Source organism: Nycticebus coucang, chromosome 12 (genome assembly GCF_027406575.1).
Source record: "Nycticebus coucang isolate mNycCou1 chromosome 12, mNycCou1.pri, whole genome shotgun sequence".
NCBI classification, from domain to species: domain Eukaryota; kingdom Metazoa; phylum Chordata; class Mammalia; order Primates; family Lorisidae; genus Nycticebus; species Nycticebus coucang.
This window is the reverse complement of record NC_069791.1, coordinates 4,325,339-4,350,862: the sequence shown is the minus strand read 5'-3', so window position 1 is coordinate 4,350,862 and position 25,524 is coordinate 4,325,339. Positions and strand designations below refer to the sequence as shown.

Here is a 25,524-nt window from a genome sequence, read left to right as displayed (position 1 = left end):
TCATATGAAAGCTATAAATTCATTTCATAGTAGGGGTGAGTACATTGGAAACTTTTTCTTCCATTCTTGAGATACTTTACTAAGAAGACTATGTTCCAGCTCCACCCATGTAAACATGAAAGAGGTGAAGTCTCCGTCTTTCTTTAAGGCTGCATAATAGTCCCTGGTGAGAGCTCCACTGTAATGCCTGCATCATTCACCTCATTTCATCTTACCACGTCGGCATTTTATCGTCTTATGTGAATGGTAAGGACACATAAGTAAATAACAGTAACAACATGAAATCATAATTCTTAAATATTACATAGGAAATAAATCCTACATGTAATGTTTCATCCACAAATATTTCATGATTCTGATATAATTGTAGCTAGCTCCTCCAAAATACCAAATCTATATTATGCCCAGTGGTGCTCAATTGTTTCATAGTACCAAATTTCATTAGCAGTTACTTTCATTTCTCACTCCATTGCAGGGTGGGGAGGTACTTGGAATGAAGTAAGTTTTCTGTGCTACTTCCACACATAGATACGAAAGTAGATTACATAAGGTTCGTCAAATATATTTATGGCTTTGTACAAAATGCCCTATAATTCATAGCAAAAAATAAACAATAAAAGTTATATTTATTTTAATTCTGCATAAACTTGTATTTCTCTCACATTCTTTGTAAAGAGACTTCACCTTCATTTGTGGCTGTGAATTAGTGAAAGGGTTTCACCAATGTAAACATAGTCATAAGTCTTCAGGTGTCCTCAAACTTTTTAAACAGGGAGCCAGTTCACTGTCCCTCAGACCATTGGAGGGCCAGACCGTAGTTTAAAAAAAAAAACTATGAACTAATTCCTATGCACACTGCACGTATCTTATTTTGAAGTAAAAAAAGAAAACGGGAACAAATACAGTCCCACTGCCTCATGTGGCCCACGGGCCGCAGTTTGAGGACCCCTGATTGGACAAGGAACTAGATTTCCTTATGTTCACTCTTTATTTGTGGTAATGTAATAGTGTTAAAATTCACTTAGAGTAAGCATTATAACTGTCTTCCGTAACTCTGAAATGTAACTGTTATCTCTGAATATTCCGCTTCCAATCTTATTTCAAAGGTATATCTTAATGGTTATAATAATTAAGTAAATTTAACTATGTACCTTGTTTTTTATAAGCTTTGTTTCTTTCTATTAATCTTCATAACCATCATTTCCAATAGTTATTTTCAGGGAAACATTTGTAATGAATGTAGATTTTATGTGAACAATATAGAGAAGACTATAAACAGTCTGCAGTGGGCAGAACACTGATTCATAAATACACTAATTATTTTTCATTTGTGGTACTATTGTTTGTAGCTTCGATAATACATATAGTGTGGTCCTTTCAAATAACAGTGTGCAAGCAAATTCAAAATTTTTATTAAAAAGAATAGCTCACTGAGCCACAGGTGCCGCCTAAAAAAAAAAAAAGAATAGCTTGTTAATATATTACTTTTAGAGGTAGTAACATCTTAGAAATACAGGCATATCTTGCCGCGGACCACCCTGTCGGTGGGCTTCAGTCCGAGGGAAAGCAGGGAAACGGAGTCAGGTTAGTTGAAAGGTCGACGCAGGAATGACAGTCTGCCACACAGCACTTGGTGAAGTATGCAGCTGCGTTTTACTGAGTTCAGAAGTTGGTATTTATACATTTTACACAAAGCATTACAGGTTACACAAAGTATTTTTACAAGTTATATTTTAAGTTTGCAAACGTGGGTAGTTATTCATTACTATTTTTCAATATCCTGCCCTTAAGGAGAACAAAGGTTAGTGGTTATCAGCGAAAACTACTTGCTTCCTCTTGCTTCCTCTTATCTGTGGAATGTTAGTATAGTGTAATTCTTTACATTTGTGTTTAAGTAATAGTAAAGGCATAATTTGTTTTAAGGCTCTTATTAGATATATAAATTTTAAGTTAATGTTGGTTATATATACTTTTATTATGTGCTTATTATTAATCATATGTGCTTATTCTATTGTGATTTGATTGATTAGAAATGTAGTGAAGTAAGATGTTTTTTAAGGAAAGTTTTACTGTGGGTGGTGATGGTGCATGTCGTGTTGGAACATCTTGTTTGCTGTGCCTGCATTCCCACTGGCGTTTATGGTGGGGACTTGCTTTTGTGCAGGCTTACTTGGAGCCACTGAGTCTGGCACAGTCATACTTCTAGTGCTGTTTCTGGATCAACTATCATTGTGTTCATTCTGACAAGGACTTACTGCTTACTTATCAGGACAAACAGACATTCAGCTTAACATACACGTACACTGTAACAGAAAGCCATACCCTTAGGTTAATGCGACAAAAAACAGCATGCTGGGCAACATCTCTGTCGCTGCGCACACTGGGAGTGCTGGGGGCTTCGCTCCGGGGAGCACAGACCTCCTTTCCGTCGTTTTACAACGCGGACAGCGCCACCTCGCTGCGGCTTGGTGCCGAGGGTGCGGCAATATCTGACTAGTAATGAGGAGGGTTTTAGCATAATGTGTTGGAAAGAAGAAAAAAAAGATAAGAAAAATTCTGATTGCCAGTAGTGTAGATTTTGAAATAATTTTGATGTTTTCATTTTCATAAATGTTACAATGACTTTTGACAGGTAAATCACCAGGTTCTTTCTAGGAAATAGTACTATAAAAATTGTTATTTTTAAAAGGGCTATTTTATTTAGAAAACATTTGCCTCAATATAAATCATAATGAGGGATTTTCTTTTATTTATTTATTTATTATTTTACCCTACATATCCCTTTCCCTGCTCTGTTGTTGATCATACAGTTTGCCTTTTTTTTCTTTATAAAACCCAAGCCTGCAGTTTATCTCAGTTTTAACAAACCTACAGGATATTATAGCTACCTTAGTGCAGTATTACTTGGGGATTTTGCTCAGATATTGATTCCTAGAGCAGAAATTTCTGATTGATAAGAATACTTGATTTCTTGTTTTTCTGTTTAAATATAACTACAAGTTACAAGTTACAAAGACATTGCTACATTCTTAATCTCAAAGTAAATAAGAACAAGAGGTTTAAAACAAACTTTAGTAGTTAAGTTATAATATATATGTATTTAATTTATAAATGAATTTAGTTTATTAACAGAAAGAGAGATGCAGGCTGTTACCTGTTTTAGTAAGCATAATTATAATCTATATGACAGAGTATCATAAAAATTCATATTGGATTAGACAGTCAATGCTAGATAAACTGCATTTGAATTTTTTTTGCACAGAAACAATTTTCCATGCAAGTGAAAAACAAGGTTTTAAGTCCTTTACAGAATTGATGTAAGCTTGTGAGTATACCCAGCAGTCATTTGGAGCCTCCCTTTTGCCATATTTCTCTAATGTATCACATATCAGGCCTATTACTATTTTCAGAAACAGTATTCAGGACTGAAATCCTACAGTTAACCTTTAGAAGATCAAAAGGAAATATACTTACTTAAAAGGTGACCCTAATATGTACATATTTTCTCCCTTTATGCTTTATTGCTTACGTGTTTAACAGCTTCTTTTTTTAATTTGTTGCATAGGATTACTAAGTATGAATTTAAAGGTCAAACAAAGTCATTTTTGGATAAAACTAACATATCAGTTACAAGGCCACAGCTGAAGATATTGGCAGCAGTAATGTGGAGTTATCATTTTAAATGATTTATTTTAACATACAGAGTGATAAGATAGCCATTGTTAGATGAAATTGTATAAAACTTTAACTTTTTAAAGGTTTTCTGCTGAGGATTACTACTAACAACTAGAATTATGTCTATATCTTTAAAGGGAGCTGTATTTATATTAGTAATATATAGAGAGGGAGAAAGAAAAAGTCATTTTGGGTAAACTTTCTCATTGTAAATAACTGAATATATTCATTATTTATGGTGTACCAAAGTATCATCATAGATCAAGAGAGTGCTTTTCTTTTTCTTTTTTTTTTTTAATTTGGTCGGGGCTGGGTTTGAACCCGCCACCTCCGGCATATGGGACCGGCACCCTACCCGCTGAGCCACAGGCGCCGCCCGAGAGTGCTTTTCTAAACTGTGAGCTTAGTGTTTTTAAATAATGATTATTCCTATATCAAATATCAAAATTTTTCTTGGTTTTGAATTTTCTGCTGTCCAGTATCTTCTGTTTTATATTCACTGGTTTTAATTGTTAAACTGTTTTTCCTTAGAGGTCTGCAGGGTGTTCCTGTACTGCTACTAGAGAGAGTGGAGTATGCTGAGGTAGCTGACTCTGCTTTGTTGTGTTTTGTTTTTTAGGTGGTGGAACAGGGTATGTTTGTAAAGCACTGCAAAGTAGAGGTGTATCTCACAGAATTGAAGCTCTGTGAAAATGGAAACATGAACAATGTTGTAACTCGAAGATTTAGCAAAGCTGACACAATAGGTAATTCTCTCTTTTAAAACCTTAGCTATTAGATACTTCATTGTAATTCCCTGTTACATGCTACTTGGATGGTAACCATTTTAAGACTTTATGCATAAACATTTATTCCCACCCTTGACAGTGTGTCTTGTCTTTGTGTTTTGTTTTGTTTTTGGAGACAAAGTCTTGCTTTCTCCCTCTCAGTATAGTGCCATGGTGGCGTCACAGCTCACAGCAACCTCAAACTCTTATACTCAAGCAATTCCCTTGCCTCAGCCTCCCTAGTAGCTGGGACTACATGTGCCTGCCACAACGCCTGGCTATTTTTTTTATTATTATTATTAAATCGTAGCTGTGTACATTAATGCAATCGTGGGGTACAATGTGCTGATTTTATATACAATTTGAAATATTTTCATCAAACTATTTAACATAACCTTCATGGCATTTTCTTAGTTATTGTGTTGAGACATTTATATTCTACATTTAGTAAATGTCACATGTACCCTTGTAAGATGCACTGTAGGTGTAATCCCACCAATTACCCTCCCTCCGCCCATCCTCTCCCCTCCCCTCCCTCTCCCTTTTCCCCATATTCTTGGGCTATAATAAAGCTTTAAATTGGTTTCATAGTAGGGCTGAGTACATTGGACACTTTTTCTTCCACTCTTGAGATACTTTGCTAAGAAGAATATGTTCCAGCTTCATCCATGTAAACACGAAAGAGGTAAAGTCTCCATCTTTCTTTAAGGCTGCATAATATTCCATAGTGTACATATACAACAATTTATTAATCCATTCATGGGTTGATGGGCACTTAGGCTTCTTCCATGACTTAGCAATTATGAATTGGGCTGCAATAAACATTCTGGTACAAATATCTTTGTTATAATGTGATTTTTGGTCTTCTGGATATACACCTAGTAGAGGAATTGTAGGATCAAATGGTAGGTCTATTTTTAGATCCCTAAGTGTTCTCCAAACATCTTTCCAAAAGGAACATATTAGTTTGCATTCCCACCAGCAGTGTAGAAGTGTTCCCTTTTCTCCACATCCATGCCAACATCTCTGGTCTTGGGATTTTGTGATATGGGCTAATCTTACTGAAGTTAGATAATATCTCAAAGTAGTTTTGATTTGCATTTCTCTGATGATTAAGGTTGATGAGCATTTTTTCATGTGTCTGTAGGCCGAGCGCCTGTCTTCTTCAGACAAGTTTCTCTTCAAGTCCCTTGCCCAGCCTGTGATGGGATCACTTGTTCTTTTCTTGCTAATACATTTGAATTCTCTGTGGATTCTGGTTATTAAACCTTTGTCGGAGCCATAACCTGCAAATATCTTCTCTCGTTCTAAGGGCTGTCTGCTTGCTTTATTTACTGTGTTCTTGGCTATGCAGCTTTTTAGTTTGATCAGGTCCCAGTAGTGTATTTTTGATGCTGCTTCAATTGCCCTGGAGGTCCTCCTCATGAAATATTCACCCAGGCCGATTTCTTCAAAGGTTTTCCCTGCACTTTCTTCTTGTATTTTTATAGTTTCTTGTCTTAAGTTTAAATCTTTAATCCAATGGGAGTCTATCTTAGTTAATGGTGAAAGGTGTGGGTCCAGTTTTGGTCTTGTGCAGGTCACCAGCCAGTTCACCCAGCACCATTTGTTAAATAGGGAATCTTTTTCCCTACTGAATGTTTTTAATTGGCATGTCAAAGATCAAATAACGGTAAGTAGCTGAGTTCATCTCTTGGTTCTCTGTTCTGTTCCATACATCTACCTCTCTGTTTTTGTGCCAGTATCATGCTGTTTTGATCACTATTGATTTATAGTATAGTCTGAGGTCTGGTAGCGTGATTCCTCCAGCTTTGTTTTTATTTCTGAGTAATGTTTTGGCTATTCCAGGTTTTTTCTGATTCCATATAAAACAAAGTATAATTTTTTCAAGATCTTTAAAGTACGACAGTGGAGCTTTAATAGGGATTGCATTAAAATTGTATATTGCTTTGGGTAGTATGGACATTTTAACAATGTTGATTCTTCCTAACCATGAGCATAGTATGTTTTTCTATTTGTTAACATCTTCAGCTATTTGTTTTCTTAGAGTTTCATAGTTCTCTTTATAGAGATCTTTCACATCCTTTGTTAGGTAAACTCCCAGATATTTCATCTTCTTTTACACCTGGCTATTTTTAGAAAAGGGCTCAGGCTCGGGGCTCAAACTCGTGAGCTCAGGAGGTCCATCCATCTCGGCCTCCCTTAGTGCTAGGATGAGCCACAGCGCCTGGCCAGTGTGTTTTGTCATACTGTTGAATTATTATTGTTCCTTACTACTTTTTACTTATTGAGTTTAACATTTATGCCATTTTTTTAATAAAATATTATTTTAATTTAGCACTTGAAAAGTATATGTCAGTTTATAACATAAAGAAGACCTGTAAATAAAAACCTACTTCAATAGAACCTGGTAAGGTAGCACAGAAAATGGCAATTGGTTATTTCTTTTTAATCTCTTAGTTTATTCGTGTGTACTTTAAAAACAGCTAAGTAGCTAAGGCTTATCATTGACACGTTGATTTTTTTATTAATTAGGTTAAGAAACCGTGGAACCAAATACAAGTGGACCTAATTCTATATTTAAATACCTATAGGTATTAAAATATGTGAGTTTTTTATATAAAAGCCACGTTTTATGGTCAAGACTATATTGAGCAAGTGTTTTTAAAATAAATGGTTATAAACTTAGTAAAAATCAGTTTTTTTCATAAAACACAACTCAAATTATCAGAGGTAGATATATTTAATTTCTAATAAAGTTGTTGAAAACAAGATTAATGGTAATAACATTGATCTTGTTGGGAAATGCCAATGGATAGTACAGGGACACAGGATGTGCAGAGCTCAGCATGGATGAGAGGGTTGCAAATTCACGCATTACAGAACTGTGTACCATGTTCTGTTAGAGCCAGTGAGTAAGTGCACATTGACTCAAGAGTAAATGAAAGTACTTTATAAGTTTTCCTTTAGCACTCATCTATTTCACAGGAAGAAAATACTATTAACTCCCATTTTTCATGAAGTAAATTTTTTCAGGCACCCAATGCTTAATTAATCCTAATGTTTTTACCTAATGTTAGGAACTATTTATCCCCCCCCACCGTTTATTTAACTAGAACATTTATAAGCTCGAGACTCAATTTCAGTAAATACAGTCATCTTTCTAAAATGAATGCATAAAATATGAAAAATTTCACATATAAATGTGATTTCATTATAATTATCATTATGCATAAATTCTTTAACTTTTGAATTTCCAGATTTATGGACTATGTATATTCAGGAAAATAAAACATTGCTACATGCTAAAAACTGAAAGTTTTCAATATATGAAAATTATGTTAATTATATGAGTATATACACAATAAGAATCTATAAATTTGTCTAAGAAGGATAGTCTATTAAAATTATTCAGGCTAATCTCTGAAATTTACAGCCAATTGGATTATAAATGAGAAGATAACTCTTAAAACAGTTACTACAGTTGATGTTTTCTAGTTATTTTAGAAATTTGGTATTTTTTCTCCCCCTCATTTTTAATAGGAAAATTATATATAAATATGAGACCACCAGCAGTATTATTTTAGAACATTATTTTACTGAGTATTTTAAAAATCACAAAAATCAGTAACTGGTTTAGTTGCTGAATTCAAAATAAGCATTATGGATTTCTCATAGTAAGTACCATGTAAGAATTTGTCAAGGAGATATATAATTTACAAAAGATCTCTGCTTCAAAAAGTTTATGATCTTGCACAGATTTTAATCAACATAGTTTAAATATACTAATACTGTAATATATTTAATACATTGGCTATATACCTTAAAATTGTATATGAACTGAGTTTTTGTATAGCTACAGTTTCTTATTGTATTAGATCAATTGTTTTTCAAACTGGATTGTCGATACTTTGGTGGTTCATTAAACAGTTTGGGGAGTAAAGAGAATTGAATGGCAAATATCAAAATACAAAATATCAACAGATAAATATGTGTCCTGGATCACGGTTGCTTATCGTAGCTCATAGTTTAGAAAGTTTGAAAATCTAAGTTAGAGCAAATCTTCTTAAACAGAAAGTTTTACAAAAATTAAGTCAGAATTTTAGGGACTTCATGGTTACAAGTTATGTAATTTAATAGGTATTAAACACTTAATGTGTTTTAGGCATTTTACAGGAATTTTCTGATTGAATCTCATCAACCCTGTATCATCATATGGATCAAGCTGAGGTTAGGAATCTCCCTGAGTTTACCCTGGTATCAAGTGGTAGAGCCAGAACTTTAACTTCATAGCCAGGGCTCTTATACCAGAGTCTTACCTCTTAAAGAAATATTCTTTTGGAGGTATTAATTAGACTTAATTTTGTTTTTCTTAAGGAGGTGAGATTTGAAACAAAGAATCTGAATAATAAGAAACTGAAGATGGCAAAAAAAAAAAAATATATATATATATACACACATGTGGGGGAGTGTGTATGTGTGTCTGTGTGTGTGTGTATATAAATATACACCCTATATAAACAGAATTAGGAAATATAAGTGCCTATTTTCCATTACCAAATTAATAAAATGTTCTGTTTTCAACTAGTACTACCTATATTGATTATATATTAAAAATGATATCAATGAATCCCCAACAATAAAAAAAAAATGACAGCCATAGTCAAGATCTAAATTATTTACCATGTCAGGACAAAAATAGTTGTCTTTAAATATGTATTTCTCTAAACTGATATATTTGGGAATTTAATATGTTCTAGTAAGGTAGATAGTCTTTAGTTTTATTTTCCTTTAAGGATAACCACTAAACACATAATTTGGGGTATAAAACTTAAAAAAATGCTTTATGCTTATAAAATTTTTAATATAATAGGTTGAAAGTCTTATTAACTATTCCTTCTTGAAATGTCTTTCACAATGGTTTTATTTCTATTATATATATTAGTATTTTTCTACCTCTGTATGTGTTTTATAAATGGCCAGTACAGTTGGATAAACATCTGATAAAATAAACACATGCACTCAGTCCCTTGACATTCTTAATTCCAATTGTCTTGACCTATACCTAGCCTCAGCTACCAGTTTCCATAGTTATTCTCTGGACTGTCTTTATCTATAACTGCACTTGCCAAATCTCAATTTCAGCACTCTACTTCCTGGCTGCCACTTTCTCTGCTACCATTTTCTCTTGCGCCTACTACATTAGGCTTCAACCCTACCAGAAGGACCAGTAAGTCCTTTGGCATTACTTCTGTTATAGTGTCTCCTGCACTCACCATTGCCAGATCCAGTGGTAATTTAGAAAGTTCCCGTTTTCTTAATGTGCCAGCAAAATTTAACTCAGTAAACTGTTTTTCCATCTAGAAATGTTGTTTGTATGGCTTCCAGGGCATGGGTTCTCACTGGTTGCATCTTTTCAGAATCCTTTGTAAGATCCTTTTCATATTCCTCATCTCAAAACATTAGAATGTCTCCATGCTTACTCCTCTTTTCCTTTGTGATTTCATCTATTCTCCTGGATTTAAATATGTTCTGCATGTTGTTATCTTTTAAATTTATATGTCCTGCCAGGCACAGTGGCTCATCCCTGTAATCCGAGCACTCGGGGAGGCCGAGGCAGGTGGATTGCTTGAGCTCAGGAGTTCGAGACCAGCCTGAGCAAAAGCAAGACTCCGTCTCTACTAAAAGTAGAAAAATGAACCAGGTGTTGTGGCAGGTTGCCTGTAGTCCCAGACTTGGGGAGCCTGAGACAAGGGGATTGCTTGAGCCCACAAGTTTGAGGTTGCTGTGAGCTGTGACACCAGGGCACAAAGTGAGACTGTCTCAAAAGAAAAAAAAAAAAGTATATGTCCTGTGCAAAACTCTTCCATAATTTTAGTTTCAGCCATTCCATATCTTCACTTGTGTATCTGATGAGCATCTCAAGATTGCCATCTATAAAATTAAGCTCTCTTCCTTCCCTTCAAAACCTACTACCCTATCATTTTTTTATCTCAGTAATTGCCACTTGTGTTATTCTAATAGCTCAGACCAAAAACCTTGGTGGTATTCTGATCCCTTTATTTTTCAGCCTGCATGTAATCTAAAATGTATCTTCTTAGCAATTCTTTCAGAATTTATGCTCATCTGACCACCTAACACTGTTGCTATTGCTACCACCTCCATTTGGATTACTGTGGTGGCTTGGTCTCTCAGCCTCAACTCACTGTAGTTTGTTCTTCAACCTAGCAGCAGAAGTAAATTTTTTTTAAAAAGTCAGTAATGTTGTCCCACTTCTCTTCCCTAAACGCCTCGGCAGCTTCCCTTAACATAGAAACACTTTAGTAGCTCACAAAATTCTATATAATCTTATAAAAGTACGTTCATGGTTTGGTTTCCATCTCATTCTGTTTCAGCCTCACGGTTGTGCCAAGCTGTTCTAAAACATACAGCACACTTACAGCGCAGGGCCTCTGTGTTTCTTTTGTCCGAAATGTTCTTCCCCATGTCTGAGAAGATTACAAAATTTAAGGAAGAAACTTCTACCTTGTACATTATATTATGTACATAAATATCTATATAAACAAAAAAAGGTCTGGAAGAAGGAATGTCAAAAGTTAACAGTGGTTGTCTCTTTTATATTTGTTACTACTTTCTGCATTTTTGACATTTGGAAAACATCTATTTTCATAGAAAGACTTAACACAACTCCCTCCCTTGGGTTCTTCCTCTGCTTTCCTTCCTAGGTAGATCATTTGTTTCTGGATGTGAGTGCTATATACATGGGTGTGTCTGCTTTGGAAATTTATCACAATATGTAGATGATTAGTGCATTTTTTTGTACACCACGTTCTATTTTTAAAAAAAGAAAAAAATTCAACCCCACCAAAATAGAAAGCAAAATATACTGTCAGTATATTTATGTGTTTATGTAATTATTTAATGATTCTGGGTAATTTGCTTTAAGGTCTGAGATATGCTGTAAGATTCACTACTGATTTAATGCCCTAGTCAAAATCTCATGACAGCAAGACTGTTAAAGAACATTCACTGCCAACTGAATCGTCACTGTAATTGGCCAAATTTAATTATGTAGGATAGGCAGAGGTTTTTATATTTCTTCAGAGACCATATATTAAGTGTGATATTTTATAAGTAATGCTTTTTCAAAACTAACCAACTATTCTAAAATTTTAAAGTATTCCATATTACATAATAAAAATTTTTAATTACAGGTTCCTTGAGGTAGGTTATTGACCAGAATTAAACAGTATTATCTAATATTTTTCTAACATTTAAAAAAATTTAAAATTCATTTAACTGTAGGTACTAAAACTAAGTTGCATCTGTACTCTCAAATATGTAGATGATCCTGTGTCTTATTTTATGCAGGTTAAATTGCTGATGTTTTAAAAAACAACCTCATTAAGATAACTGATTTAGAAAGAAGAAAAACACATAGTGTTGTATTGAAAATGCGAAATTTTGAGTAATACAGACATCTCTTCAAACAGGGCACTTTCCTTTTCATTGTATCCATATATTCTACTTAGCTATTTGAACTGTAAATTATGTTCTGTTTAATATAAACTGTTCTTAAATTGGCCATGTTATAATTAAAAATCCCTCAATCATATTTTTAACTACTGCATGTCTTCAGAAAATATATTAAAATGTATGTCAGAAGTTAAAGTTCATTCCATATAGCACAAATTATATTTTATAAAAAGTTGAACTTTTTATAACCTTTTAAGATTTTCCTGTTTGTGTTTTTAATTTTTTTTTTTTTTTTTTACTTATTATGGGTACTTAATTGTTATATACCTTTACAGGATACATGGTGGTGTTTCCTCATAGGCATTCAATGTAAATTAATCAAACCAGAGTAATTGCGGTATCCTTCATCTCAGGCATTTCACATTGCTTTGTGCTAGGAACATTACAGTTCCACTCTTTAGTTATTTTAAAGTATACCCTAACTTATTGCTGATTATAGTCATTTTATTGTGTTATCAAATAGTGTTCATTTTATCTCTCTGTATTTTTACACTCAATAACTATCCTCACTTTTCCCCTCTCATACCCATCTCAGCCTCTTGTAACCATCATGCTACTTTGTGCCTCCATAAGATTAATATTCAGTTCTTACATATTATTAAGAACTTAGGAGATTTGTCTTTCTGTGCTTGGCTTATTTTATTTAACAAAATATTCTCCAGTTCTCTTTGTGTTTTTTGCCAATGGCTAGATGTCATTTTTTGGATGTATAGCATTCCACTGTGAATATGTACCACAGTTTCTTTATCCATTTATCCATTGATGGACACTTGAGTTGATTCCAAATCTTGGCTATTGTGAATAGTGCTGCAATAAACATGGGAATGCAGATATCTTTTTGGTATACGGAATTCCTTACTTTTGGGTATATACCTCACTGTGGCATTGCTGGGTCTTACCAGGTTCTATTTCCAGTTCTCTGAGGAGCCTCTGTACTGCTCTTCATGGTGACTGCACTCGTTTACATCCCCACCAGCAGTGTGGAAGGCTCACCCTTTCTCCACATCCTTGGCATCATTCGTTATATTGCCTGGGTTTGTTTTGTTTTTTTTTTTATAAAAACTGTTACAAAAAAATAAATAAATAAATAAAAACTGTTACCACTGGGGTTAGATGGTATCTTATAGTTTTGAGTCACATTTTTCTGATGACTAATGATGTTGAGCATTTTTTTCTTTCTTTTTTTTTTTTTTTTATTGTTGGGGATTCATTGAGGGTACAATAAGCCAGGTTACACTGATTGCAATTGTTAGGTAAAGTCCCTCTTGCAGTCATGTCTTGCCCCCATAAAGTGTGACACACACCAAGGCCCATATACTTGTTGGCCATTTGTATGTCTTCTTTTGAGAAATGTCTATAAGATTCTTTGTCCATTTTTTAATCAAATTATTTGATTTTTTCCTATCGAGTTACCACTCCCTATTTATTCTAGTGATTAATTCCTTGTCAAATAGGTAAGTTGCAAGTACATTCTCCCATATCATTGGGCATCTCTTCACTTTTTTGCTTTGCTGTGAAGAAGGTTTTTCGCCTGATGTAATTTCATTCATTCAGTTTTGCTTTGGTTGCTTGTGCTTTGGTGGTATGTAACTCAAGGTCTTGCCGATGTCCTGTGGAGTTTCTTCAGTGTTTTCTTTTGGTTAGTTTCATAGTTTCAGGTCTTAAAGATTTAAGTCTTTGATCTATTTTGGTTTTAATTTTTGCATATGGTAAGACCTAAGTGTCTGGTTTCATTCTGCTACATATGGATACCAATTTCCCCAGCACCATTTAGTGAAGAGACTGTCCTTTCCCCAGTGTATGTTGTTAGCACTTTTATCGAAGATAAGTTCACTATAAATGTGTGGATTTATTTCTAGATTCCCTGTTCTGTTCGTTTGTCTATATGTCTGTTTTATGCCAGTACCATGCTCTTTTGGCTACTATAGCTTTGAAGTCAGATCATATGTTTCATCTAATTTTGTTCTTTTTGGTCAGATGACTTTGTTTCAAGTCTTTTGTGGTTCCATATATATTTTAGGATTATTTTTTCTATTTCTGTGAAGAATGTTATTGGTATTTTGGTGGAGATTGTGTATAATCTAATAGATTACTTTGGGTAAGGACATTTTAACAGTATTGATTCTAACAATCCACAAGCATGAAATATCTTTTCATTTTTTTATATGTCCTCTTTTATTTCTTTAATCCCTGTTTTATAGTTTCCACTATAGAAATCTTTCACTTCTTTGGTTAAGTTTATTCCTGTATTTTATAGTTATGGAAATGGGATTACTTTCTAGATTTCTTTTTCAGATTGTTTACTGTTGGCATGTAGAAATGCTACTGATTTTTGTATATTAATTTTGTATCTTTACATATTATTTTTTATCTTGTATCTTTTGTATCTTTCAGATATAGACATTACTGAATTTGTCTATCAGTTCTCATAATTTTGGGGGGAGTCTTTAGGTTTCTCTAGATATAAGATCATATCATCTGCAAACTAGGATAATTTGACTTTTTCCTTTATAATATGGATGCCATTTATTTCTTTCTCTTTTCCGATTGCTCTAGCTAGAACTTCCAATACTATGTCGAATAAGAGTGGTGAAAGTGGGCATCCTTGTCTTGTTCCAGATCTTAGCGAAAAGGCTTTCAGTTTTTCCCTATTCAGTATGATACTAGCCATGGGTTAGTCATACATGACTTTTATCATGTTGAGGTAAGTTCCTTCTATACCCCATTTTTTGAGAGTTTTTATCTTGAGAGGATGTCAAATTTTATTGAATGCTTTTTCAGCATCAATTAAAATGATCATATAGTTTTTGTCCTTCATTCTGTGGATATGATGTATCACAATGATTGATTTGCGTATATTAAACCATCCATGTGCCCCCATGAATCCCACTTGATTATGATGGGTAACTTTTTAATCTGTTGTATTTGGTTTGTATTTTATTGAGAATTTTGTTCATCAGAGATATTAACCTATAGTTTTCTTTTTTTTGTTGTTTCTTTAGTTTTAAAATCAGGGTGATGCAATCCTCATAAAATGAGAGTATTCCTTCTTCAATCTTTTGGAAATTTTTGGAATAGTTTAAATAAGATTGGTTATTAGTTCTTCTTTGAATACTTAGGAGAATTCAGCATTAAAGGCACTGGGTCCTGGGCTTTTCTTTGATGGGAGACTTTTTATTACTACTTCTGTCTCATTACTTGTTATTGATTTGTTCAAGTTTTAGATTTCTCCCTGGTTCAGTCTTGTTAGGTTGTATGTGCCTAGGAATTTATTCATTTCTTCTAGGTTTTCCAATTTATTGGCAGGTAGTTGTTCATAGTAGTCTCTAAATCCTTTAGATTTCTGCAGGATCGGTTATAATGTCTCCTTTTTCATCTCTGATTTTATTTATTTGGCTCTTCTTTCTTTTTTTAAGTTTGGCTAAAGCAGTGGTTCTCAACCTTCCTAAGGCCGCGACCCTTCAGTACAGTTCCTGTGGGTCACAACCCACAGGTTGAGAACCACTGGGCTAAAAGGTTTATCCATTTTCTTTATATTTTAAAAAAAACTTACTTTGTTCATCTTTTGTATATTTTTGTTTGTTTCAATTTTATTCATTTCTACTTTGATCTTTGTCTTCTATTTGGGGTTTGGTTTATTCTTATTTTTCTAGTTTAAGGTGCATTGTTACATTGTTTATTTGAAGCTCTTCTTTTTTGATGTAGACACTTAATGCTGTAAACTTCCCTCTTATTAATCTTTTTGCTGTGTCTCATAAGTTTTAATATATTATTTTTTATTTGTTTCAAGAAATTTTTACATTCTTAATCTCTTCGTTGATGTACTGGCCATTCAGGAGCATATTATTTAATTTCCATGTATTTGTATATTTTCCAGTGTTCCTGTTGTTATTGATCACTAGTTTTATGCCATAGTGGTCAGAGCACTACTTGGTATGATTTTGATTATTAACACTTGTTTTGTATCCTAACATGCAGTCTGTCCTTGATATGGAGAAGAATATGCATTCCACAGCTTTTGGATGAGCTATTCTAGAAATATCTGTTAGGTCCATTTTGTCTATAGGGCAGATTAAGTCCGGTGTTTCTTTGTTGAGTTTCTGTCTGGATGATCTGTCCATTGCTGACAATGGAGTGTTGAGGTCTCTAATAGTTATCGTATTGGGGTCTCTCTCTCTCTTTAGTTCTGATAATATTGGCTTTAATCTATCTGGGTATTCTAGTGTTGAGTACATATATATTTAGAATTGTTGTAGCCTCTTACTGAATTAACCCCTTTATCTCTTTTTATAGTATTTGTCTTGAAATCTACTTAGCTGATAGAATTATAGCTATTCCTCTTTGGGGTTTCCATTTGCATGGGATATCTTTTTTCTGTGTGCATCTTTATAGGTGAAGTGTATCTCTTAAAGACAACATATGGTTGGCTTTCGTATTTTTTTAGCCATTCAGCCACTCTGTGTCTTTGGAGAGTTTAGTTCACATTTACTGTCACTATTGCTAGGTAAGGGTTTAACTGCTGCTGTGTTACTATTTCGTCTCTGGCTGTGTCGTGTCCTCTTTCTTCATTTGTCTTCCTTTGTTAAAAGTCACTTTCTCTGGTAGTGTGTTTTATAATTTCTTGCTTTTTATTTATTTTTTTTTTTGTATTTGCTATAGGTTTTTTGATTTGAGGTTACCATGAGATTTTAATATGTTCGTTCATCTATCAATATTTTAAATTTAAAATTTTATGCTGATAAGCATTAAACTGTATGTGGTATATTTTAAGATATTTATTGTATTTACTTATCTCTCCTCCTTTAATCTAGATACAATTGAAAAAGAAATAAGAAAAATCTTCAGTATTCCAGATGAAAAGGAGACCAGATTGTGGAACAAATACATGAGTAATACATTTGAACCTCTGAACAAGCCAGACAGCACCATTCAGGATGCTGGTTTATACCAAGGACAGGTATTACTTAGTATACTGTTTATTTTAAACATACCATACATGAAGCTTTTTGGATTCACAAACTTTGATTGATATCCTGACAACATATAGTAATTCTACTGTCTCTGGATTCCTCTTTCTAAACTCATCTCTTTTCTATCCCTGCTGGTCACTAACTATAACTTTGATTCCCCACACCCCCACACACCCCTGAGCTTGGGAATAATCTACTTGTTCAAGAGAAATGACTTTCCAGTTTTTGTTAAAAAGCTAACATATAATATAGGTTAGCTTATTTGTAACAGAACACATAATAAATATCCATCTCCACAGGCCACACGGTGTCTGTGGCGACTGTTACTCTGCCATTGTAGTAGCATGAAAGTAGCCATGGATGACACATGGACAGATAGGTGTGGCTGTGTTCTAACAAAACTAGTTATTTACAAAAGAGGGCAGCAGGCTAGCTGGACCACAGTTTGCCAACCTTTATTAGATGGTATCAGCTCCCAGTTTTTTGTTTGTTTTTTTATGGTATAATTCAAAGAGATTAAGATGTTAAGAAATGAAGATGGTGAATCAGCAAATCATACTTATTCTCCCTTCTGAACACTTCTTGATTAATTTCTGTCCAATTCTAGCCCTTAACTTTCATATTCTCTCAACAGACCCTTCTACCTCCATGCTCATGTGTCCACTCAATCTTTTTTGTGCCAGAATACTCATTCTAAAATGTAAACCTCACTATTTTCCTTTCATAAACCTTTCCTGGCTCCATACTGATTGTAAAGTCCAGGCACTTGAACCAGCATGCGTGTCATGGTGTAACCTGTTGCCTGTTCTTCCAGTATCTTCATGTTATCCTTTTTCTGGTGTATATTCTGGGAATGCCAAGCTGAACTACTTATAGTTTCCTAAACACACGGTACTATTCTGCACTCCTGTGCCTTCCATTGTGTTTTCCATCTGTGTGAGGTGTGCTTCTTCCCAGTCCTATATCCACCCAGCAAAAAGCCCTTTATACCTTACAGATTTTCACATTAACCATCCCATCCCATCATATATTACAGGGTGACCATATCAGACTATTCATCCTTCTATTCCAACTCAAATGTCACGTCATCTCTTTAACTTTCCCTATTTTTCTCAATATCCATTGAAATATAGGATGTTTCTACTTTGGAGAAAAAAATGCTCCCTTCCATAATTTATGTATATGTGTATTAGTTATTATATTTGTGTATTAAGCTTCTCAGTTAGATTTTGAGGTCCTTGCTTTGGTTAGTTTGTGTTCTATTTATTTTTATTTTTAGTACCTAACACAGTGCGTTGAGAACTTTTGATTAGTTCTGTTTTATTTAAAAATTCCAATTGACATCAATGATACCGAATTGTGGAAAAATTCAGGGAAACCAAGAAAATTAATTTTTATTAAATAGCTACTATATATTGCGCATTATATTAGGCTATAAAAACACAGTGATTTTCAAAATTATTTTAGCCATTATATTCTTAAGTGAATTCTTACAAAATTCAGTGTATTATAATTAAAAGCGTGATTGTAGTGAAATTAAAGACCTTGAACTCCACCAATTAGCTAATGCTCCTTCCCTAGCTCTTTCTTTTATCTTCTAGTGGACGTATACCTCGTTCCCTAGTTGCCATCCATCTGGCCTTGAGGTAACTCCAGGTTATGTAGAATTATTTCTTTAAATCTCATTAGTGATCCTATGACATGATCCTTTCCATCATATACATTAGAAAGCTGAGGCTTAGCGAAGTTAAATAATTTAATGTTCTTGACAGGTATGTATGTATTTATGTTTGCATGAGAGAATAAATTAGTTTAGCAGGATGAAGCATCCATAAGGACTTTTGGTCTTTGAGAATAGGAATATTTCAGAGAATATATATTAAATACCAGTTCTTTTATGACTGGTGATAAATGAACTAAACACTATCCTGGACTTTTTTTTAACTCAGTTGAAAATCTCCTCATTAGAAAGTGAAACTAAGGTGTATAATGGAAGAGTATGCCTTCCAGAATGGGTAGTCTTTCCCTCTTCTCCTTTTGTGTGTGTAATTATATTTTGAAATCTTTCTAAAAATATTTTCATCCTGAGTTAACATTTTAACTATGAAGCAAAATTTTATTTAGAAAATTATGCATTTGAATAGTGAATTTTAACATTTCTGATAGCTTTCAACATTAATATCTGTGGTTCTAAAAACATGGAATTTTAAGTATAAATACTGTTAGGAATTAAATATTATGGTTAAATAATGATATTAAATGCTACATTGAAAATTTCTATATCTAGAATCTCTTCTTATAACTAACTTAAGTCTTCCTAATGATTATAATGTGTGTGTGTGTATTTTACATGTCATTTGTGTGTGAGTGTTGCTATAGCTATGAATTACAGTAAAGGAAAATATTCTTCAGAAGTTAAAAATCAGTCACTCAGTTCTGCTTTATAAATCTTTAAAAAATATAAGACTGAATTGGAATGATAATTAGAAAATTGGGACAATGATTGTCTCCAGTAGGTAAGGAGAGGAGCGTGATCAGGATGGTGGGTACATGATGAACTTGTTTCTTCATGTGGTAAATATATAATACATCATGTGAGTTTTTTAATGTATGAAATATTATAAAGATGAATTTAATGTTTTATTAGCATGCTCTTTTAACAAAGATCCAAAAATTTTATAATTAATATTTTATTATTTGACATCTTTTCTGAAATGTGTGGTTAGGATCCAAGAACCAACTTCTAAATATCCTAGAAACATACAGTACATAAAACTACATTACCAAGAGCATGTTAGAGTAGGTTACAAAGTTGCAACTTTAAGGAAGAATTAATGAAACAGTATATTGAATGTATGCAAATTTTTTATGCCTTGAATTTACTTCACTTCATATTGTCTGTATTATAGTTTTCATGGAAATTTAGATACTAACTTCTTGTTGGTATTATCAGATATTTATTTTTCTAATTTAACTATTTTTGGTAAGTTTTTCTTCTTTGCACAGACTCACCCATAGCAAAAAGTAGAAGAAAGACTTTTTTTTAGATCAAAAGATGTGAGGAAGGATTTAGGAATGTTTTAGAGTAAAGTATAGCTCTGCCTAAGCCTGTCATTTTCATTTATTAGAGGTAATTTTTGTTTACTTCAACCGTGCTACAACAGAGAACTCCTCAGCTCTGACTCTGTCATTTGTATATTAAAAGATTATGTCATTTACATAGTGATAGTGTATATGTACACTCATTTCAAGTCCCCAAATTTCATAAAATCTCTAACTTGGAATTATGTGTCACCATTCCTCAGCATTTGCATAATAACAGTTTGCTAAGATCCTGTGTCAGCATTTTTAACAACCACTACAACCGTTCATTGAGCCTCTGTTATTTGCACAATTCTATGTTGCATGCTACCAATACAAATAGAAAATGTACTCCCTAAACTCAGTGAACTTACATTCTATTTACATAGAATGGTTTAATCTTTTTCATAGTTTGCTTTATTTCCTTCACACACTAATTGCTGATTTCTTATGTCTGAGATCTTTTGTCTCCCTTGCCCAGCTTTGGAATCAAAATGCAAATACCACTTCACCTATTTTACTGTATCCTTTAAGTAATCACAGAGTTGCTCTAGTTTCTCAGTATATTCAGCTGATTTTCTAAAGCTTTTCTAACTTCAGAGTTATGGAAAAACACTTCTTTTATTGTGTCATATTTGCAGGTGTTAGTAATAGAACAGAAAAATGAAGATGGAACATGGCCCAGGGGTCCTTCTACTCCTAAGTAAGTGCTCCCACTTCTATGGCTTATTACATGATTTAGAAGCCTTTTATTTCAGATAATGAAATCCAGAATGATAGAAGAACCTAATTGTATATTGCAAAAATCCATACCTTACTTATATTTTAATATTTTATTCTTAGTATGAAGTTATCTAAAATTTGCACTTCAGTTAATACATTACTATTTAAAAAGCTTCCAATTTAAGTATCTTAAAAGAAGGTACAGTGTATGTTATAAATGAGAATTTTGCATTGTCTAATATAGTTATGTTATTAAACTTTGTTTAATTTTTTTGAAGCTCTTTTTGATGATTTTTTTAAAGTACCAAGAAAATATCAAGCTTCTTTATCCGAATAAATCTGATGTTAAAATAGTTTTTATTTTAAAAATGTTTTAGAATAAAAAAAGTGGAAAATAGAAGAGTATATGAACGCTTTTGAGGATAAATGAGAGAACAATTAGGAATCTTTTTGACTGTTTTAGAATGATTATATCTATACTCCATTATCAAAAACACTTGAGGCCAGTTATATTTGAATACATAGAGTTTTCAAACTTTGAAGAAGTAATATGATGCATGTCCTGCCTGTTATTATAACATTTCTATAAAGTTCTAGGGGGTACTCTGTAATCAAACAATGTTAACATTCCTTCAGCAAATATTCACGCTATGTGGGATAAACAGGGACTGTAAATAGTCTCATATCAGGGTCATGTTGCTGCCAAATAATTGTGAAAAAAACTTTTAAATTTTCAGAGCTTCAGAATTTCAGATTTTCTTATATGGGATTGTGATGCTGTACTTTGAAATTCCTAAAATAATGATTTTTAATTAAATTAGTGATAATTTAATAAATGTCAACTTAGCAAATAAAAAAATGCCTGCTACTTTATTTTCTTCAACATTAAAATGCATCTTCTGGGTGCCAAACTATCTGACATCATCATGTACTTCAGAGGAAGGGCCTGAGCCTAGACAGGAGTGTGCTCTGCTATACTGTTTTGGTGGGGACTGACCCCAAAATGAGATGTACTTCCTCAAGGAGATTGTACACTCCCAGCAGCACCTGTAGGCCAAGCAGGGTGAAACTTGGACAGGTAAATCGGAAAGGACGCTGGCTACTGTGTTACTTGGGAGTGAAATAATGTACAACAATCATTCTTAAAGCTTTAGTGGTTATCTATCCTTTTTGTCTTGTGAAGTTTTTTTGTTTAAATTTGTCATGAGAAAATGCCTAAACATATTAATTTCATGGAGGTGGTTTTTTATCTTACCCTACTTAGTTAGATGTAATACATGGCTAGAACCTAGTATAAAAGTGTAACCTATAATAAAATATATTTTAAAAAACGTGGAGTGAATCAGTTTTATTTCATAATTGATGAAGATTTGGATGTTAGGAACATTTTCTTGGTGAATACTCAACTGTTAGTCTTTACAGTAGAATTACTTTTTTTTTCTCATTTATGTTTAGATTGTTACATACTTGTTACATACTTATTATATCTTTAAATAATTTTTGAAATTACTAAATTGCTCTGGGTTCATATAAAAATTCCAAGAGTTCCAAAGATTGAGAAATGTTTTCTTTTGTGGGGGGGGGATGGAGTTTGGGGGGACAGAGTCTCACTTTGTTGCCCTTGGTAGTGTGCTGTGGCATCATAGCTCAAAGCAACCTCAAACTCTTGGGCTCAAGTGATCCCCTTGCCACAGCCTCCTGATTAGCTGGGACTACAGGCACCTGCCACAACACCTGGCTGTTTTTAGAGATGGGGTCTCACTCTGGCTCAAACTGGTCTCATGAGCTCAGACAATCCACCTGCCTCAGCCTCCCAGAGAGTTGGGATTATAGGCGTGAGCCACCATGCCCAGCCGTGAAAAATGTTTTCTACTTAAAATTATTGATTTTAACCTGAAAGATAAGAGTAATTTATATTTTTATCTTCCCTATCTGCTAGTACATCATTTGTATTTAATCAAACAACAGTAGTACTTTGAATAAAAGAAAACACCATTTCTTGCGTAATACCTAACACACCATACACATGTAGTGCAGTGGTGACGAACGAAACTGTGCCAGAGATGCACAGAAATCCAGTAGGAATCCAGTTTTCACTGGCCTGAAGTTTAATAGGGATGCCAAATATTAAGGCATAGCAACATTAAGTATTCATTCATGGTATTATGTAGCAGTATGTCATAAACTATCAAATTATACTTATCAAAAGAAAAATGTTTTTGATATTTGTACCTGTGTATAAAAAGATTCTCAGAAAATTAAGAATAAAAGAGAATTCTCTTAACTTGATGAAGCCTGTATACCCAAAGTCTCTAGCAAAAATAATTTCATTGAGAAATTTTGAACACAATCCAGAGAAGTCTAGAAGATAAGAAAGGAGATAAAATTCACTGTATGATATAATCATCTACATAAATCCAGAACAATCAGCAGACTGCTAGAACTGAGAAAATCCAGTAATATTTTCTAATGCAAGATTAATTTATAAAAACTGCTGGATTTTTTCTGCACCAGGGGTTAGCAATCTTTTTTTGTAAAGAACCAGATGAATATTTTCAGTTTTGTGGACCATATGGTCTTTGTCACAACCATCTCTGCTGGGTAGCATGAAGGTAATCTTTGACATTGTGTCGACAAATAAGCATGGCTGTGTTCTGATAAAACTTTATAAGCAGGTGGCAAGTTTGGATCTGGCCTGTGAGCCACACGTTTCCAGCCTTTGCTGTATACTATGAGGAACTACTTAGAAAATAATTGTAACAGAAACTAACCCAGTTAAGAATGAATAAAACCATCACAGGAAAAGTTCTAAATTCATTACCATGGAAGACAAAGACTGTCATGTACTAAATTACTTAACCTAGTAATTCGTTTTCACTAAATCAGTCATGTAAGTGCCTCCTATTCCAAATTCTTTTCTGACTACTTAAGAAACCTGACCAACTCATTCTTATGTTAATGCAGATAGATACAGGTCTAGGGTTGGCTAAATCAGTTTTGACAAGAGGAAAGGAGGAGACTAGACTTCCTAGATCTTGAGAATTACTACATAGATATGTTTTATTAATAATAAAAACAGCATGATGAGAGTAAAAGCAAGGCAGATAGGCTGGGGGAATAAACTACTAAGTTCAGACAGACTCATGTATATTAAAGAACTCAATATATGATGTGGCACAATTAGACAATGAAGTTGCTTAAAACCTACAAGGGATAATATGCCTATAAGACATAAGTAACTGCCATAAATAAACTAAAAGGAAAATAGCTTTTAAAAAATAGACCAAAGATATGAAAAGAAAGTTTAAATAAGTGGACACCCAAGATAAACATTGGTAAACAGAAAAAATGGAAATAATGTATAAGATGCAAGATTTTACCCATCAGAATGACAAATAATTTAGAAGGTTGCTGATGCAAACTTTGGGTTAGAATGTGGAAGCACTGATGATGGGAGTGTAAAACCTCCGTCCCATAAACCAATCAGCATTGAATTAAATCAAGACTTCACACACACGCACCCGCACCGACCAAGCACTTTCACACAGGTCTTTGAGGATGTATATCTCTTTAGCTGTGTTGCTTGTAGTAAGGAGTAGGAAACAGCCTGGTCAAATATCTATCACTGGCATAGAGAATGAAAAAAAAAAAAATTGAGACGGTAGTAACAATGGTGAGATCTTAACAACTAGATGAAACTTTAAAACATACAATTGATAAACAGAATGAGAATTATAATTCAATATAATTTATGTACTTACAATAAGAAGATAGAGGAGGGAAAAAGGAAAGTTTGAGGAAGTTATCACTTGTTTTTGGTTATATTCGGTATAGTTGAAGCAAGGATACAGATTCTTTTGTTCTGGATGAATGCCACCTTTTAAAAAAAAAGTTGGACTGTCTGTGTATTCATTTATAGCACATTAAAAGAACATGATGTAACTTAGGCAAATTCAACTCTCACAGAGGGCATGTAATTTTAGGTCTTCAGGAAAAAACTTAAGATATAGAGTAGCTTGTTTATACTCCTCAAAATTGTCATTATATCTATCAGAAGATGACTCCTGGCCCTCAAAATAGTGTGAAAGTGCTAGTTGTAATAAATACCACTAACATGGCATCTGTCCAGTGCTCATGCTGGGTAGCACATAACTAGTTCCTGCCTAAGATGTCACAGGCCAAGGAAAAATAATGAAAGTTGTACTACGGTGATAGAAGGCCACTGTACAGCTTATTAAAACACAGTTTACTGAGTCCTACCTGCAGAATTTCTGATTGAGTAAATCTGGATGTGACTTATTTCTAATAAGCTTCCAGGGTTCCTAGCCCAAACCAACAAAATACAAGCCTTATAGTGAGCCCACATATTTGTATTTTATTGGCTTCTTATGATAGAGACACTGAAAGCATGTTAGTATCTTGTCTAGCTGTTCTATACCACCGGAAACAGAGAAGCTTAAATGTGCTCAGTGTCTGGAAATTGTACTAGGCTCATTTTTATCAGAACTGAAACTATGTATCCTCAACTGGAATATAAATTTTGGGGCTACCTGGGAGGAAATGCTAAAGGTAAAATATAAATGTATTTAAAACACGTGATCTTGTAGTTATTTTTAAAAAGCATATGTATATACTTTTTTTTTTTTTTTTTTTTTGTAGTTGTTATTTAGCAGGCCCGGGCTCAAACCCACCAGCCCTGGTGAATGTGGCCAGTGGCCTAACTGCTGAGCACAGGGCCGACCCTTATGTGTAAGCTTCTAATCAGCACCTAA

General features: G+C 33.6%; 1 protein-coding gene across 3 annotated transcripts in view; it reads left to right on the top strand.

Moving 5' to 3' along the window:
* USP15 (ubiquitin specific peptidase 15) overlaps positions 1–25,524 on the top strand; it is a 137,723-nt gene that overhangs the window by 42,699 nt on the left and 69,500 nt on the right. For all 3 annotated transcript variants that reach the window (XM_053555347.1, XM_053555346.1, XM_053555349.1), the window contains exons 4-6: positions 4,295–4,421; positions 16,790–16,935; positions 20,671–20,732. In XM_053555347.1, the coding sequence (XP_053411322.1) occupies positions 4,295–4,421; positions 16,790–16,935; positions 20,671–20,732 (335 nt within the window). The remainder of the gene's footprint in view (positions 1–4,294; positions 4,422–16,789; positions 16,936–20,670; positions 20,733–25,524) is intronic.